Source organism: Gavialis gangeticus, unplaced genomic scaffold (genome assembly GCF_001723915.1).
Source record: "Gavialis gangeticus isolate Ggan-Ray unplaced genomic scaffold, GavGan_comp1, whole genome shotgun sequence".
In the NCBI taxonomy this organism is placed as follows: Eukaryota; Metazoa; Chordata; order Crocodylia; family Gavialidae; genus Gavialis; species Gavialis gangeticus.
The window spans coordinates 88,058,851-88,074,828 of record NW_017729024.1 but is presented as its reverse complement, the minus strand read 5'-3'; the positions used below and the strand labels follow the sequence as shown (position 1 = coordinate 88,074,828).

The 15,978-nt window shown below is 42.7% G+C and overlaps 1 protein-coding gene across 4 annotated transcripts in view; it reads left to right on the top strand.

The window, feature by feature from the left end:
* Window positions 1-15,978, top strand: part of ERCC6L2 (ERCC excision repair 6 like 2) — a 124,298-nt gene that overhangs the window by 51,100 nt on the left and 57,220 nt on the right. For 3 of the 4 annotated variants that reach the window (XM_019517341.1, XM_019517342.1, XM_019517344.1), the window contains exons 11-13: window positions 1,335-1,406; window positions 2,357-2,502; window positions 15,038-15,133. The exons of the other annotated variant lie outside the window; for it this stretch is intronic. In XM_019517341.1, the coding sequence (XP_019372886.1) occupies window positions 1,335-1,406; window positions 2,357-2,502; window positions 15,038-15,133 (314 nt within the window). The remainder of the gene's footprint in view (window positions 1-1,334; window positions 1,407-2,356; window positions 2,503-15,037; window positions 15,134-15,978) is intronic. 4 annotated transcript variants of the gene reach the window in all.

The following is a 15,978-nucleotide window of genomic DNA, read 5'->3' as shown; positions in this document are numbered from 1 at the left end:
AGTGGGCATGACATTGATCCATTTTATTTAAGCAAACAGGGTAGATTTGTTTGTAGAATTTCCTATAGGGAATTATTTTAGCCATATTTATTGCTTCAGTTATGATGATAATACAGGAGTGAAACTCCTTTTGTTGTTTAAGCGCAGGGCTGTTTTTTTTCTTTCCTTTTTCTTGATGCGGTTATGAAATGCAAATGTAGGACATCCAATACAAGATAAATCCCTTTTCTCCAGTAAAACAAATCCTCTTTCATCCATTTTACAACTTGTAAATTAGAGTTTCATGCTGAAATGATTCAAATTTATCTGATTCTTTGCTTTTCTTTTCACTGTGCAGTTGAAATGAATTCAGGACAGAAAAGGTTTTGACTGGGATGGTGTTACTATTTTGTATTCAAGATTTTATCCAGAACGGTAAAATTAATACAAACATCCCTCTATTATTTTGAATGTCAAAGATTGGTTGGCCTTTTAGTGAAATCTGTGTAGGTTACTGGTTTAAGTATTTATCACTGAATAAATAAAATCGTTTAAATATTTATTGCCCAGTGGGAGAAAACTACAGACATGGTGCAGAAAATTCTTCTTTTCCCCTTTGTGTATTGCTTCTGCACGGTACTCTGGAACTGCCATTGCCAGATGTGGACATGCTTCTTTTGAAAATAACAGTATCACTATTATACACAAGGCCCTGGATTATTTGCTTCCCCACTAGAAGAACATTGTGTGTGGGCGGATTATTGGCATTTCAAGGTCTGTGCAGAGTCTGGGAAGCCAGCGCCTACTGTAAACAGAGCAATAGAAGAGTGGAAGCAGGGAGGGGCCTACATCTCTCTGATTATTTTAAGAAGACACGTTCCAAGAAATTCTGAACTCAGATGTAGTGCAGCAGACTTAAATGAGGTTAGCTCTTTTTCAGAGTGTGTGCTCACTAATTAAAAATAAATATAAAAACTAGTACAGTGGGTAGGTGGTGTATAGTACAGTTTCGTAGCCTACCATATCAGTTGAAGGGCAACTAGAAAAAAAACAAATAGCTCCTTCAGAATTTAACTTTTGGTAGTACCTTTTCATAATGCGATCAGAGAAGGAACTTACTGAAAGCTGTGCCTCTGTGTGTATTTTAGGATCTTCTTTACTGCAGTCATACGTACGATGGTCGTAGGAATAACTGTAGTCATTACTATATTTGCTTTGGAATGCCTCCTTTCCCCTTACCAGCAACATGAAGTTGTAGTTTGAGCCGTATTTAAGGCAAATGTTTGAAAAGATAAGTATGTATGAGGTTATTTTGGATGAAGTCAGTTCATTGCTGCTCTGTGGTTCATTTCCAGGTCCTTCAGCAGCTTTTAAATCACTTCAGAAAAAACAGGGATAAAGTTCTTCTCTTCTCCTTTTCAACCAAGGTGAGCTCCATATGATTCACATCATAATTGACCTCAGCAATAAGTCCTGAGGCCTAAACTCTAGAGACATCAACAGCTGTCAGCCACATTTTCTTTCTCACATATAGTATGGGAAATGGTGTTGATAAGGACAGTGTGCAGTAGTAAAGAAAACATGTTGTAACCTTATGTTATCTCAAGGCTGGTGGAAAGGACAAAACAATTGTAGTGTTCTTTGTTCCTTGGGACTTTTTTTTTACTACATTACCCTGTTGGACTATCTATGGTTGAGTTAACACCGTGTCAGTTAGCATAGTATGAATAAGAACCAGTGCACTGCAAAATGACATTGAAGTAGGGTGTTTGTATTAGCACAGAGTAGTTGAGTGACTTCCACTTCACTAGTTTGAAAATCAGTGGCGTTAGAGCTTCAGCCCATGGCCCCTGATGTGCCAGGTAGCTTGAGTAGAAAGCATTGTTTAATTTGTGCTAAGGGAGAAAAGAGGAGAGAGAGCTTCGGGGTGGGATTGGGAGGGAGGCGTATGTACGTGTGTGTACTTATAGGAGTCATGTTAGGGGCAACACACAAAGATAAGCCCCATATGCCATATTCTTGGGAGTGATGTGCTTTGTAAAATGATGCAAACTATAATGCAGGATTATCTAACTAAATGTTTAGTTTACCTCTATAAAATGTCTCTATTTTTAAAAAAATAATGTAAATGACAGTTCAAGATCTTTAATGGTTTTGTTGCTTTAAGTAAAACTAGAGAAGTCACATTTATATGCACCAATATAACACTAAGTATTTCTGACAATACAGAGGAAAGGTAGAAAAAATGCTCATTCTCATAATTATTGGTTGATGGATTACTTTAAGTTATATTCAGGAAATCTGATTCCTAAAGTTGTCTTTTGTGTTTACTTTAGAAGGTACTAATAATAGCCTGATCTTCCCATCTCTTTATCAGTTGCTAGATGTGCTGGAGCGATACTGTATGGCATCTGGGCTAGATTACCGAAGACTTGATGGAAATACAAAATCGGAGGACCGGGTTAAGATAGTAAGAGAGTTCAACAGCATGCAAGATATTAATATTTGCCTTGTCTCTACAATGTAAGAAAATTTCATTTTTATTTTGTCTGGCCTTACTAGATATTTAGAAAAAAAGTAAAGTTTTGCTTTTCTTGTTTCCTTTTTCTTTTTTAGAGGAATAATGGCATTACAGTCAGCTTTTACATTAGTCATCAACTATATACAGCTAAGTTTAGGGCTCTTACTCTTATAGTGCTTTTTTTCTATGCACACTACTCCACTCTTTTCTTCTATAGGATCACTGAGAACTGAAACTGGTGAGTGTTAATTTTAAATCCCGATCTAGCCAAAACAGTGAAAATTGATAAACAGTTGCTGATGTAATCTAGTGGCACACTAAATTATTTTTCTGTTCTGCTATAGACCCAAAGGCAAACTTTCAGAAATGACTGTTTGTGCGAAACCTGCAATTGTATGGGAATTTATTTTGGGTGTAGCTTGTTGAATATACTTTTATTACAGAAAAAAAATCCACCTTTATATCTGTGCAATTTATGAGCCAACTTCATTGAAATATGACCCCTTTAAAGTACTTACCTCTAACGAGTTATAGATGTCTTGCAAACCTTTTTTTCATTAAGTTGTATACCAGAAAGGTTGACGCATTTAATTTATGGTCAATAGTGAGCTCATTGGAATAGGTCAGTGTGATGTAGGTATCGAGCCAAAAATAATGAAAATAGTAAACTGACCATTCTTGGCTTTCTGTCTTAGTTACACAGCCTTTATCTCTTACCTTGGCTAGCTACTGCTGCCAGGCATTGATGGAAGAGGAGCAGAGACTAGCCCTAACTCTTTGGCTGGGACAAGACTCCATGTAGTATGCAGCCAGTATAACTGTTGCCAATATTATCTTTTCCTCATTTTCTGACACAGCATGAGTGTTGGGAGCAAGAAGGGGAAGACCCCATGCCATCATAAGTTCTCGTTGTCAGACAGCTGTGGTCAGCCAGTTCCTTGGAGACTGTTGCCAGCTAGCATGTATTTGAACTGCCTTCATACTGCTCTGAAGTGCATCTGGACTGGGATATGAGTAGAGAGAATCCAATAGCTAGTGACACACTTATTTGCTGAGTATAACCAACAGGAGTTGAAGAATCTGGCTGCCAGCTTTGGTGAGACTTCTTAAAAAGAAAGATTAGCAGGTTTTGGCCCTTGTAGATAAACAGAAAATAAATATGGAAACAAACTGCTACAGTAGTTAATCTAAGAGTTAGTGTCTGCACTGTTACAAAAGGCTTTCTATTTATAATATTTTATCAGGCATATTTGTCCTATATACTTTTAAGTTTTACTTCATCCTCATTGCTTCTTAAATCCTGTCTTATGAAATAGATTCTATTTCTGCTTAAGTGAATTCTTTATCAACAGTTGCCTCTCTCTTAAGGTTCTCAGAAGGGCCAGTGGTGAGCAGGCAGTGCCTAACAGTATTGCTTCAGTCCAACCCCTTCAATCACTGATGAGTCTCTTTAGGTTCAGGTGTATTTAAGGTTTCTTATTTCACTGGTTAAAAGACCCCAACATATACAATGCAATAATAAGCAGACTAATATATGTGCCTAAGAAACAAATACAGCATTCTACAGTATTTAGAAATGTACGTACTGTATAAAAATGAATATGTCAAGCAAACAGAAACAAAGCAATAGAGGAAGCTAAAATAGTCTTTTGTAATCTTTTGGAAATTTAAAGGTGCTATCTTTCAGTCCTATTCTTCAAGAGAGTCTTGTCTTCTCTAAATCAGACTCCAGGCACATCACACCAAAATCCTTTGTGCAGTCATCTGTCTGATGAAACTTTTCAGTACTTTCTTTATTTCTAAGCACATAGTAAGTTGACAGAATTGGGTCAGTATTCTTCTGTTCATAGTTTCTTGCAGATTTGTTTAGCCTATTGCTCTATACAGTCAACTTGCATGTCTTTTCAAAGTCCCAGCGTTCAAGGAGTGAAACATTAATTTCCATTAAATCTGATTGTACTTTCCTTTGGCTGCAAAAATGCGTTTAGCAGTGGATGGCCTCTTGGTAGAGTGATTTTGATTTGGTTATTTTATTCCACTGTGACAGTCTATGTACAACTTTTAAACAAGAAGTAACAACCTATAAAATTAAGGAATTAAAAGCAAACAATAATAATTTGTTGTTAGACTTGTAAGTTTCTCTTAGGTTGTGGGGAAATAGGTTCTTTCTGTTTTGAATTTTTTTCTGCATTGTCTTTAGATGAATATTTTTAGAAACATAATGTCTATAAGATTTTTTGAAAAAAATGGGAATTTTTAAATGTTTTTCATCTAATAGAATTGTATATGGAAACTAAGAACTACCTGATCTTATAACTTTACATTTATTTTAGAACACAATCATGTTGATAACGTGACTTTTTCACAAGACTGTCAGGGATGATCCCTGCAAACTGTAAATTTACTGAATCCACTTTCTGTAAATGAAGGCTTTCACAGTATATGTGGCTGAAGACGTACGTGTGGCTGAAGTCACAAAAAGGATAGGCCTGTATGGCAGAACGTGCTGCTCTGGAGAGATACCTGAACTAGCTCAGAAACCAAAAGTAGGACAGCAATGGTAGCACAGTGTGCTGCTCAATTTGATGTCTCCTGCTTTTTCAGCGAGGCTGATTTTAGCTTGTGCAGAATGCTGCAACAATGAGTGTGTACACATGTCTAAGTTGATTTAAAATAAGGCGACTTAACTAAATTGACTTATGTAAGTTGATTTAAGTTAAGCCACATGACAGCCATCAGTATGTATTTTAAGTCTTAGACCAGGGTTGGGCAAAATGCAACCTGTGGGCAAAACCCAGCCTGCCAGGCAATTTCATCCAGCCTGCAGGGCACCTCTGTAAGCCCTGACCTTGGGCTGTGGCTCTGGTTGCTAAGCAACCACCCTCCTACCCCATCATGCCCTGATCTGCCCCAGCCTGAGGTAGGGGGTGCTAGAGACAAGAAGCGTCTGCCTGGCAGGGGCTTTTGCTTGTGACCCTGTGGCTTTATCCAGCCCTCTCTGCCTGCACACCTAGAAATGCAGGTAAAGGCCACACTGGGCTGGGACAGGGGCTCCTGCTGGCAGAAGGGTGGCAGGAGTGTGGGGAGCTGTTGCACTATGGGGCCAGGCTGGGCTGGCCCTGCACACTGCAGCAGCACAGGAGCTGTGAGCTGTGGGGCCTGGTGGGGCAGGCCTCACACGCTGCCACCATTTGCAGCCGGGGACTGAGGTGGGAGTGCAGGAGCTGTGCGCTGGCCCTGCACACTGCCACCACGTGCGGCCAGGGACTTGGGCAGGAGCACTGTGGGGCTGGCCCCACAAGTTGCCAACATGTGCAACCAGGGACTTGGGCAGGAGCTGGGTGTTATGGCACCAGGTGGAGCTGGCCCTGCACCCTGCCGTCACCTGCAGCTTTAGGGACTCGCTCACTCCAGGGACTCTGAGGATTCCCTCCCACCACATACACCCTCCCACACACACACACACTCCCACCCCACCACCCCAGCCATAACCTGCACCCTTTCACACCCACCGCCTTCACCGTAGCCACACCCAACACACCCAATATACAAGAATAAGACTGTATTTTGAACTATTATGCAATCAGCTCTAGATACAGTATGCAAACGCACATAAATCAGGACAAAAATATTTTTAAAAATAAAAGTAAATAAGTTATAGTGCAAGTTTGACTTTTTTCTTTTTTGTACATGATTTTTTTTTTTCCAGTTTCAAAATGGCAACTCCCCCAAAGGCGTACTTCTGGAGCAAGGGGAGGGACTGCAGGTGGCAAGGTCAGGGGTTAGGGGCAGGACTTTTGGATCCCAAGATGGCAACCAGGGAGTGGAGCACCTGTCAAGGGGCAGGGCTACCCTTGCGGCCCTCGACAGCTCACCAAAACTCATTAAGCGCCCCTTCAGCTGAAATAATTGCCCACCCCTGTCGTAGACTAATGCGACCCATGATAATACACCTTGGAAGTGTATTATCTTGTGCTGCATTTAAGTTGACTCTGCTCGCGTATGTGTGCACATTCTGACAGTTAAGTCGACTTAAAAAAATTAAGTTGGCTTAACTGTCAGAAAGTTAGTAGATGTGTTTGCACCCAATGTGATTATATTACTTCTGGTACTTGAGCTGATACCTTGACTCTGTATTGTGCCTTGTAGACATACCCATAATAGCTGTAACCTGTCTGTTGGAACATCTCAACCTTTTGTCAAATATCTGTTTTATAGCACAGTAAAACTGCGCTGACAGTGCTGGAAGAACTTTTAACGCTATAGACGTGGTTTGCCATGCTTAGAAAACTTGAAACTCTGGCAACTTGTCAATCTTATGAAGAGCAAAGCTGTGATTTGCTGGAATTACAGATTCAGATGGTAGAGCATTCAGAGTTTGTAACTCCATTGGTACAGTTCTTTCTCATTCATTCAGTAAAAGATATTACCATAAAAATCTAAGGGAAACTGATAGGGAAGAAAGAAAGAAAATACTGATGTTTTGCCCTTGAAGTAATGGGATTTGCTCAGATCAAATTGGCTTATAGGATTTGTGCTGTAATTGTACATGCCAGGGCTTTCCAACTTCTGAGCGGCCAGGGGCTAAATCCCCCAGCCACACACCACCACATATGTGCCATGCCACATGATGCATGCTACCAAGTACCTCCCTACTATCTCCATGGACTCATGCCATGCCATGCCATGTGTCCATCAAGCTACACAGCAAGTTCCCCCACCACATGCTGCATTGTGCCAGCATCCCTGCACTCTGCACACCATGCCTTGTTCTCTCCCTCTACTGTGCGATGGGTATGCTTACTCTCCTGCTGTACCATGCTGGTACACTGCATGGGGTTCTTTGGCCACAGACTCCCTCAGCCCTGCACACAGTGCTGCCCCACCCTACCCTGCCTCCAGGGGTGGGGACATGTAGTTAAAACAGGAGGAGGGAGTGGGAGCCTGGAGACAACAGTAGAAAGCCACTGCAGAGGTGGAGGAGTGGTGACGGGAACGGACTGCAGATTAACCTCCTGGGCTGACTTGCGGCCCGCAGGCTGCCAGTTGGACAGCACTGATGCATGCACTTCCCATGAACCTGCTCTGTTACTTTGAAATTCTGCAAGATCTTGTGTAACTTAGGATTGCCACAGCCATCTCTGCATAGAAACTTCCTTACAGACGCATTATGATTCTAAAGATCATGGTATTAAGCGGTCAGGCACATTACAAAAGTATTGGTCTGATCCAGTGTGCAGCCCTTCATTTCCATGAGCTCCTGAAAATATTGGTTGGTTTAAAAAAATAAATAAATAAAAATAAAAAGTTGTAAAATCCTTTAATAGCAGAGAATGTAGGACTAAAACATTAGAAGCATACTCATTCTCTACCAGTTTAGTAGGACTTGCATGTTAACTGCTTAAAATAACACAGTAATTAATATAAAATAACATTTTAGTTAACATTACATAAATTGATTTCAGAGTTCACCTTTTTTACAGAGGAGCCATTAAGGGCCTTGTTTTTTTTACCTTAATACACCTGAAATATCGTACCATACCCAATAATTTTATAATACTTTATAGAGTTTTACTTTTTCAATGCAAGTATCATGTTTGGTTTATTCTCCTATTCAATCCGTGTTATTTTTACTAACTAAATCTGAGGTGTATTTCAAGTTCAAATATTTGGATTTTTTTTTCTCAGAAACCATGTGGAAATATGTTGAATTATGTTTTGGTCTGACTGTAGGGTTTGGTAAAGAGCGAAAACTGAATTCCATCCTCTCTAATAAGAAATGTACCCAAATTCCAAAATACAGTAGAGTATTCTTAAAAAAAAAAAACACAAAGATTTTTATTCAATATTTCAAACTTCCAGAACGCTCATCCTCCGGAAACCTCCGTTAACATTGGCAGGTTCTCACATCCTTTCCCTTTCCAGATTTAATTAACCCAACACCACGCCACAGCTGGAAGAAAAAGGCCACAACTTTATTTACACTGAGAAGGATTCCATGAAGACCAAAAGGTGGTGGGGCCCTGCCATGCCCTTTTTTTTCCCCCTCTCCATTCATTCACTTCCCCGTAATTCTACCTTTTCCCACCATGTTTAAACTAGCTTAAGAGAATCCAAAGTAAACCATTCAAGAGATGCAGCTTTTTAAATAAACTGAATAAACTTCTCCAGCTTTGGGATATCTCAGTGAGAAAATGTTATGTTTAAAGTCAAAGCCCACCTACAACAATCTCTCAAGTGTTATTTTAACATACGCTGAATAATAGTAATTTGCTTGCAGATGCTTACCCAGAAACTTTCATCTTTTTGTGGAGGTGTTTGGAGGATTGTGGCTAAACTTGTGCCAAAAAGATTTCCAGGAATTGCAATTCCTGCAACTTAGCAATGTTTGTTTGTTCTCAATTTGGCTATAGTCCAGTAAAGTAAATTTAAGCACATGCCAGATTTTAAGCAATGGAGTAATTTTGCTGACTTCGTTGTTTCAAGTTAAGCATACAGTAGACCCCTGATTCACGCGATTCCCACTTAAGCGTGTTTACACGATTTTTTTTTTTATTAGGGTCCAGACTGGAAAATGCCCCTTGATGCACGCCATTCGCATACATATGCAAACGCTCGCAAGATTCACATATATACGGGAACACTTCACAAGACTTGCAGGCAGAATCAAGTGGAGCTGTGCTGCCATTGTGGTAGCGGCATCTCAAGGTGCATAGGTGAGACGCTAGACGCGCCTCCTAAAGACGATTCCGCCAAGAAAAGGTGGAAAAAAAGCTATGACTACAGTATGTCTGGGGTACGCAAGCCCTCACTGTTCTATTATTTCCTATGGGGAAAGTCGTCCTGACTTGCACGAATTCAACGTACACGAAATTCCCCTGGAACGCAATACTCGCGTAAATCGGGAGTCTACTGTATGCTTAAAGTTTTTGCCAGGTTGAGGTCTTTCTTGCCTAAACAGCATTTTGGAGCCACTTAAAGGTTTTCTGGAAGGTGCCATTAATTCATTTCCCTCTCCCCCTAGTCCCAATTATAAAAGTACATATTCACCCAAATCCAAGATGACCATGAATTTTAGACGACCCCCTAATAATTAGATGCCATACATGAAAAATTTTAAATGTATAATTTTCCATGTATAGAATCTAATTGGTAGGGGGTCATCTTCAATTTACCTCTTCCCCAGCTGCTGCAGTGGGGAAAGCAATGGCGGATGGACAGGACAGTAGGGAGGTGGGGTGGTGTCAAGCAGATTTAACCCCTGACACCTTGTCCCCTGATGCCTGATTCCCCTTCATCACTTGCTGCCCCTGTGCCTGTCCCCTTCTACAACCCCATCCCCTCCACTCCCACTTTCTCCTGTCACCACCCCCCTGCAGGTTCCTGCTATTGCTGGTGCTCCTTGGCTGGGCTGGGAAAGACCAAGCACATGTTGAAATAAGGATGGAGTCTATTAGCTCCAGAGCAAGGGAAAGCAGCTGGGGAAGGGGCAGGGCCCCAGGCTGCCAGGAGTGTTGTAGGGGGGACATTGGTGGTAGGGGTTGGGGCTGGAGCGAGAGCTGCAGCAGTGGACTGCCACCCTACCACCCCACCACTTCATACTCAATTCCAAGATCAGGGTTTTTTTCCCTCCCCATGTTGGGGAGGGGGGCTCATTTTGGAATTGAGTAAATAGGACTTCCTTACACCAAACCTTGCAACTCCATCCTCTCACAAACATTCATATTCACTTAAAGGACAGCATCATGAACAAGTAGTTGGGGTTTTTTTTCTTATTAGTCATTTCCTTTCTGTACTTAACCTAGCCCTCTTGCAATTATTTTCTCAAAAAGAGCCCTGCTACACTAATACTTTTTTGTATTGCCAAAAATGCTTCTGACAGCTGTACATTCACTAAGAACAGCTTTCACATGCCTTATAAACTGTATGCGATTTTGGTAGAAGTCGTGTATTTTACTCTTAAAACTCATCACACATGATTAAGGAAATATTTGGTGTAAGTTCCCTTTACATAAAATTACAGCTTTCAAAAGCAGTCTGGCTGTGTCAGGACTAGAGTGCTAGCACTCCAGTACAGTGGTGCCCAACCTTCCATTCCCCTGGGCTGAATGACAGGCACAGGGTTAGTCAGCAGGTTGGATCCCCCACAGGATCAGTGCAGGGGGATCTGTCTGTGGGTGCAACTCCATTTGCCAGCCCAACCCATGTGCTGGATCTGGCCATGCAACAGCCCGATCCTGACTATGCCTGTGTGGCTACATGCCAGCCCTACTTTGCACCAGAATGTGGCTGCACACTGGTCCAATCTAGCATGCCCGGATGTTACTGCACAGTGGCCTGACTACATGCATGGAACTAGACTGAAGCAACCCCATATATGAGGGTAGGGTTATGTTATTCAGCCCACAGAACTCTTCATAGGTCTGAAATCTGGCAGCAGGAAACATCAATTAATTCTGCCACCCCTGCCCCAACCCCAAATTTCTGGACCAACGGGGAGCCGCGTGGTCCAAATGACATTGTTCCACAGGCTAGAGGTTGAGCACCACTGCTCTATATAAATAGTCATAAGTGAAGTGAAGCAACGGGGGAAGGGGCAGTTAAGTGAACATATGTTGAGATAGTGAGTGCTGAGGACCAAATCTTCACTCACGCTATGATTATGACAAGAATGCAGTAGATCAGGGGTGTCAAAGTCACCTGGCCTTCTGGGCCAGGTGAGTGGTGTGGGAGTTGCCTGTAGCTGGATTGGGCCCAACCACTGACCCTGTATGTCTGATCCAGCACAAGTTCTGAAGCAGGTGCCGCATATGGTGCATGTCCTTGATTGGCCACTTCAGGACGACACTGCATGCAGCACCTGCTGCAGTACGTCCCTGCCACATACCGGTGTTCTAGTGTGCATCCCAGAGTGGTCAGAGTGAGCGCCATGTGTGACATAGTCCTGGAGCGGCCACTCTGGGGCTGCAGTGCCTGCTCCAGCATGTGTCCACTCCATGCATGATCCAGTGCATATCTTGGAGCAGGCTTTGCATGTGGCAGTCACTCCAGGGCTGCACTGCATGTGGTGCCTACTTTGGCTACTCTGGGGCTATACAGTACCTGCTCTGGCTGCTCCTTGGATGTGTGCTGGATCCTGCATGGAGAGGATGTGCTCCAGAGCGTGCAGCATGATCCCAGAGCAACCAAAGCAGGGCCCCTGTGGCATGCAGGGCCATCCAGTGTGCCCTTATACTGCTTGTAGGTCCAGTGGAGACCAGATGGTAGGCCTCTGTGGGCCAGATCTGGCCTGCAGTCCATATCTTTGATAGCCCTGCAATAGAGAGGTAGCACTTTTACTATGCTGAAGGTGCAGTGGCTGGTTATAAAACTCTGGGAAGTCTGCTTGTCAAGGTCAAAAGTACTCAAGTGGCACAGGCATCCTCTATGTGTGATGTAACATTAGGGAGGGGTCAGGCAGCAGGGGCAGTTAATGCAGGGAGCAAAAAACAGCAGTAGATTGGGTAGGGAGCACAGGGCAGGAAGCAGAAAGCAGAACAGCAGATTAAGCAGGGGAAGGGGATCATAGTGTCAGTCAGGAAGGGTGCAGGGAGAAGCTTCAGGACCACGATGGACTTTTCTGAACATCCATATCTGGCCAGTACTTTCCAGAAGGCTTAGCAATTGATGGAATTAGAGGACTTAATGAAGTTAATGAAGGCCATATATAAGTCCTGATGCTGTTCCTGATGCTTTTTTTTGGACCTGGCAGACAAAGGTCATGTCAGTTGCCCTATGGGATGGTCTGAAACTACACTGAGATTCCAGAAGGACTTCCTCAGCAAGAGGTAAAAGATGGTTTAGGGTGATGTGAGCAAGAATTTTCCCTGCTGTGGAAAGGAGGGTGATACCTTGATAGTTCCCACAAACAGACTTATCTCCTTTCTCAAAGATAGTCATGCTTCTGGCATTCCTCAGGTCCCCATGGATCTCTTTGTTGTTCCAAATGTGTAGAATAAATTTGTGGAGTCTCAGTAACAGTTCCTTGCCACCAGCCTTGTAGATTTCAGCAGGTATCCCATCTGATCCAGTAGGCTTGTTGGTCTTGATTTCTTTGAAGGTACACCAGATTTCTTCAAGGCTAGGAGGGTTGGAAGGGGTTCCTTTTCAGGAAGTTGGGGGATGGATTCAGTGGTGGTATCCATCACAGTTGACTCACAGTTCAGGAATGCCTCAAAGTGTTTTCTCCATCTAGCTTGCATAGATTTATTGTCTTTGAGGATCTCTGCACCATCCTGCAATGCAGGAAAGTTGGACTGTGGGAAGGTGGGCCAGATAATGACAGATAATGGAAACAGCTAGCCTTCATTGCCCAGGAAAAGTTATGCATGTCATGCTTGTCAGCGTAGAGCTGGATCTCTTTGGCTTTATTTTGCCACCATTGTTTTTTGATTTCCTGGATCCTCCTTTGAGCTTCAGGTTTGAAGACCTAATGATCTCCTCCTGCTAAGATGAGGTATCATCTTTTCAAGCAGAATGAGTCCTCCTCTTCTAGTCAAGGAAGGCTTGGATCTTGGCATTGCTTTCATTAAATCAGTCATGGTGTTGACAGGTGGTATAGTCAATGGATTCAGCATAGGCCATATGAATGGTAGTTTTAAGCCTTCCAGAGTTCCACAATGTTGCCTTCATTTGTGGGCAAGGCTGAGAGCTTTCCATGGAGACTGTTGGAAATCATTACAAACCTTTGGGTCTTGAATAGATTTGGTGTTGAGAGTCCTTCACATTGCTTTTGGTGTTTTGCTGCAAGCTTGATGTTCATAATGGATCTGACAAGATGCTGATCTGTCCAGGAGTCATCAGCTCCTCACATAGCTTGCATGATACGATTCGTTCACAGGCTCTAACAATAACATAGTCGAGGAAGCGCCAGTGCTTAGAGTGAGGGTGTCCCTGTGTGGTCTTGTATTTGTCACTGTGTGAAGATGGTATTTGTGATGACAAGATCCTGTTCCACGCATTTGCTCAGAAGGAGGATGCCACTGGAGTTGACTTTCCTTACTCCTTCCTTCCCAATGGTGCCACTCTAGAATTCCAGGTCACATCTGACTTTGGCATTGAAGTCACCAAGGAGAATGATCTTGTCCTAATTGGGAGTGTTAGTATATGGTCAAGACTGGAGTAGAACTGTTATTTGACATAAGCGTCAGCATCAAGCATTGGGGCATATGCACTAATGATGGTATTGTATTGGTTGTTGCTCAGCGTAAGACAGAGGGACTAAGGCAGTGGTTCTCAACCTGTGGCCTGTGGGCCACATGCAGCCCAGTTAGCACACTGCTGCGGCCCACATGACATCCAGTTAAATGAATGCACAGGAAGTAAGTTGTGTGGGTGTGGCCCATGTAACACATTGAGAGATGCAAGTGTGGCCCACTTAAGCAAATAGGTTGAGAACCACTGGGCTAAGGCATTTGTTAATACCCACAGGGAACTCTGTAAGTTGACTGATGAGCTGATTCTTGATAGTGAAGCTGACACCATGGATGCTCTTGTCCTGGGCTCGTTTCCACTTCCAGAAGCTGACCCTCATCCAGTCATCTTGTCTTACTCGGAGCGGCAGTGTTGATATTGTATCTCACTAATTACCTGGAGACAATGGCAGTTCTTCTTTCCAATTGTTTGTTGTCTTGGTTATCCATCAAGTTGCAAATAAACCGTGTTGTGAAAATCATTGTCATGTGATGTTTTCAACCTCAGAGTGAACCCTCTGGACACAATTATCCAGCCAGGAGCAGATAAGACAGTTTAGCTTTAATGCATCTTTTCTAGCCCTTTCCCCATGTGGGGTGAGCAGAGGGGATCCTGAATAGGACTGCTCAGTCACAGTAGCAACTGCCAAATTGCACCCCTGTCTCAACCCATGTGCAAGATGACCATCAGGCTGCTGCCACATGCATTTAGATTCATGGCTCAAGACTGCCAGATTCAGTAGTTTCGTATCTGTCACCACTCATCCATCGCTGCAGGGCTTTTGGAGGTTGGTACAGGAAAGCGTGTTGTTTCATGTGGTAGAATCCTATGCATTACTTTGTTTACTGTGAGGAAGCTGGTGCGTGGAAACAGCGACCACATTATCTTGACAAGGTAGAGATGTAAGCCCAGTGGCAAGGGAGAGACCTAGATGACAGGAGACCTTCGTCTTGGTGCAGCCTTCTTCCGTCTTTCCAGCTGCTGAGATCCTGACATCTTTCTCTGCCTGAGCCACTGTGGAGGACTTTGGTTTTGGTTGTAGTTTGTCTGGAGCCTCCCGTAAGGTGTTTTCAGCATGGGTGCCCTTTCCAGAAGTGTGGAACTCTGGGCAGCTTAGCTTTGTGGATAACTGGGACACGCTAATTTGGGATGGGGAAACATATTTAAAAATATGCATATTTTATGTAAGTATGCAAAACAATTTTGCTTAAATAAATAGTTAGGAATCATTCTATTTGAATTGAAAAGAAGATGTTGCTATCTCACTCCTTTTCTTGCTGGATTATTTAGGATTTTTTTTTCCAGGGCCGGAGGTCTGGGTCTCAATTTTGTTGGAGCCAATGTTGTTATATTGTTTGATCCAACATGGAACCCAGCCAATGATCTACAAGCCATTGACAGGTACAGTTTCAAAATTACTCAAGAAGATGTAATGCTAGCTTCCATTTGATCTTAGAATTCAATTTCTTCATTGTTTCCCTAAAAATATAGGATGCTTTTAAGTGCACTCTGTTCTTTAGTTCTTCATACTAGATTAAGAAATACTGTGATAAATAATTTTTTTAGGATTGACCTGTTCCATTTTTAAACCCTGAATTTTAATATTTTTTTTAATGTACTACTTTTGAATGGAAAAAGAGATGTGGTAAAATGCTGTGATTATAACAGTGTTTCATTTTTTATATACAAGTGTGTTATGGCAGGATGCAAAAATTATGCTGCTATAAGAATTATGGTGCAAGAATCATCTGAGAAAATAGGAAGTCCTGAAGAAAAATGCTTTTGTTACTTTTAGTCTCTCTTGGTAGTGTTGAGAAGTCCTTATTAAACAGACAGGCCAATAATTATGTATTCTGTTGGGGTGACATAGATTTTTTTTTCTTGGGTATTCTAGACAAGAAACAATATTGGGGTGCACCGATTAAATATTTCCTTGGCTGATACCCATAGCTGATTTGTTAACCAGCCATATCAGCTGATACTGGTCTGATAGCTGATTTATAGGAATGCAGCTGGGCAGCATCCTGCTGATAAATCTGTGGGGGAGAAGGGGCATGGGGGAGGGAAGGAGTGTAGGGGGAGAAGATCGATTCCCCTATGGCATTACCCAGCCAGGACTGTGAATGTGACCCTGGGGTAGGATGGAGTTGGGGTGGCTTATCTGGGGGGGTGTGGGGAAGAAGCAGATCCTCTCCACTGTGCTCACCCCTGGGGAAGGCATGAGGGGGCATGTGCCCCCCCCCCCC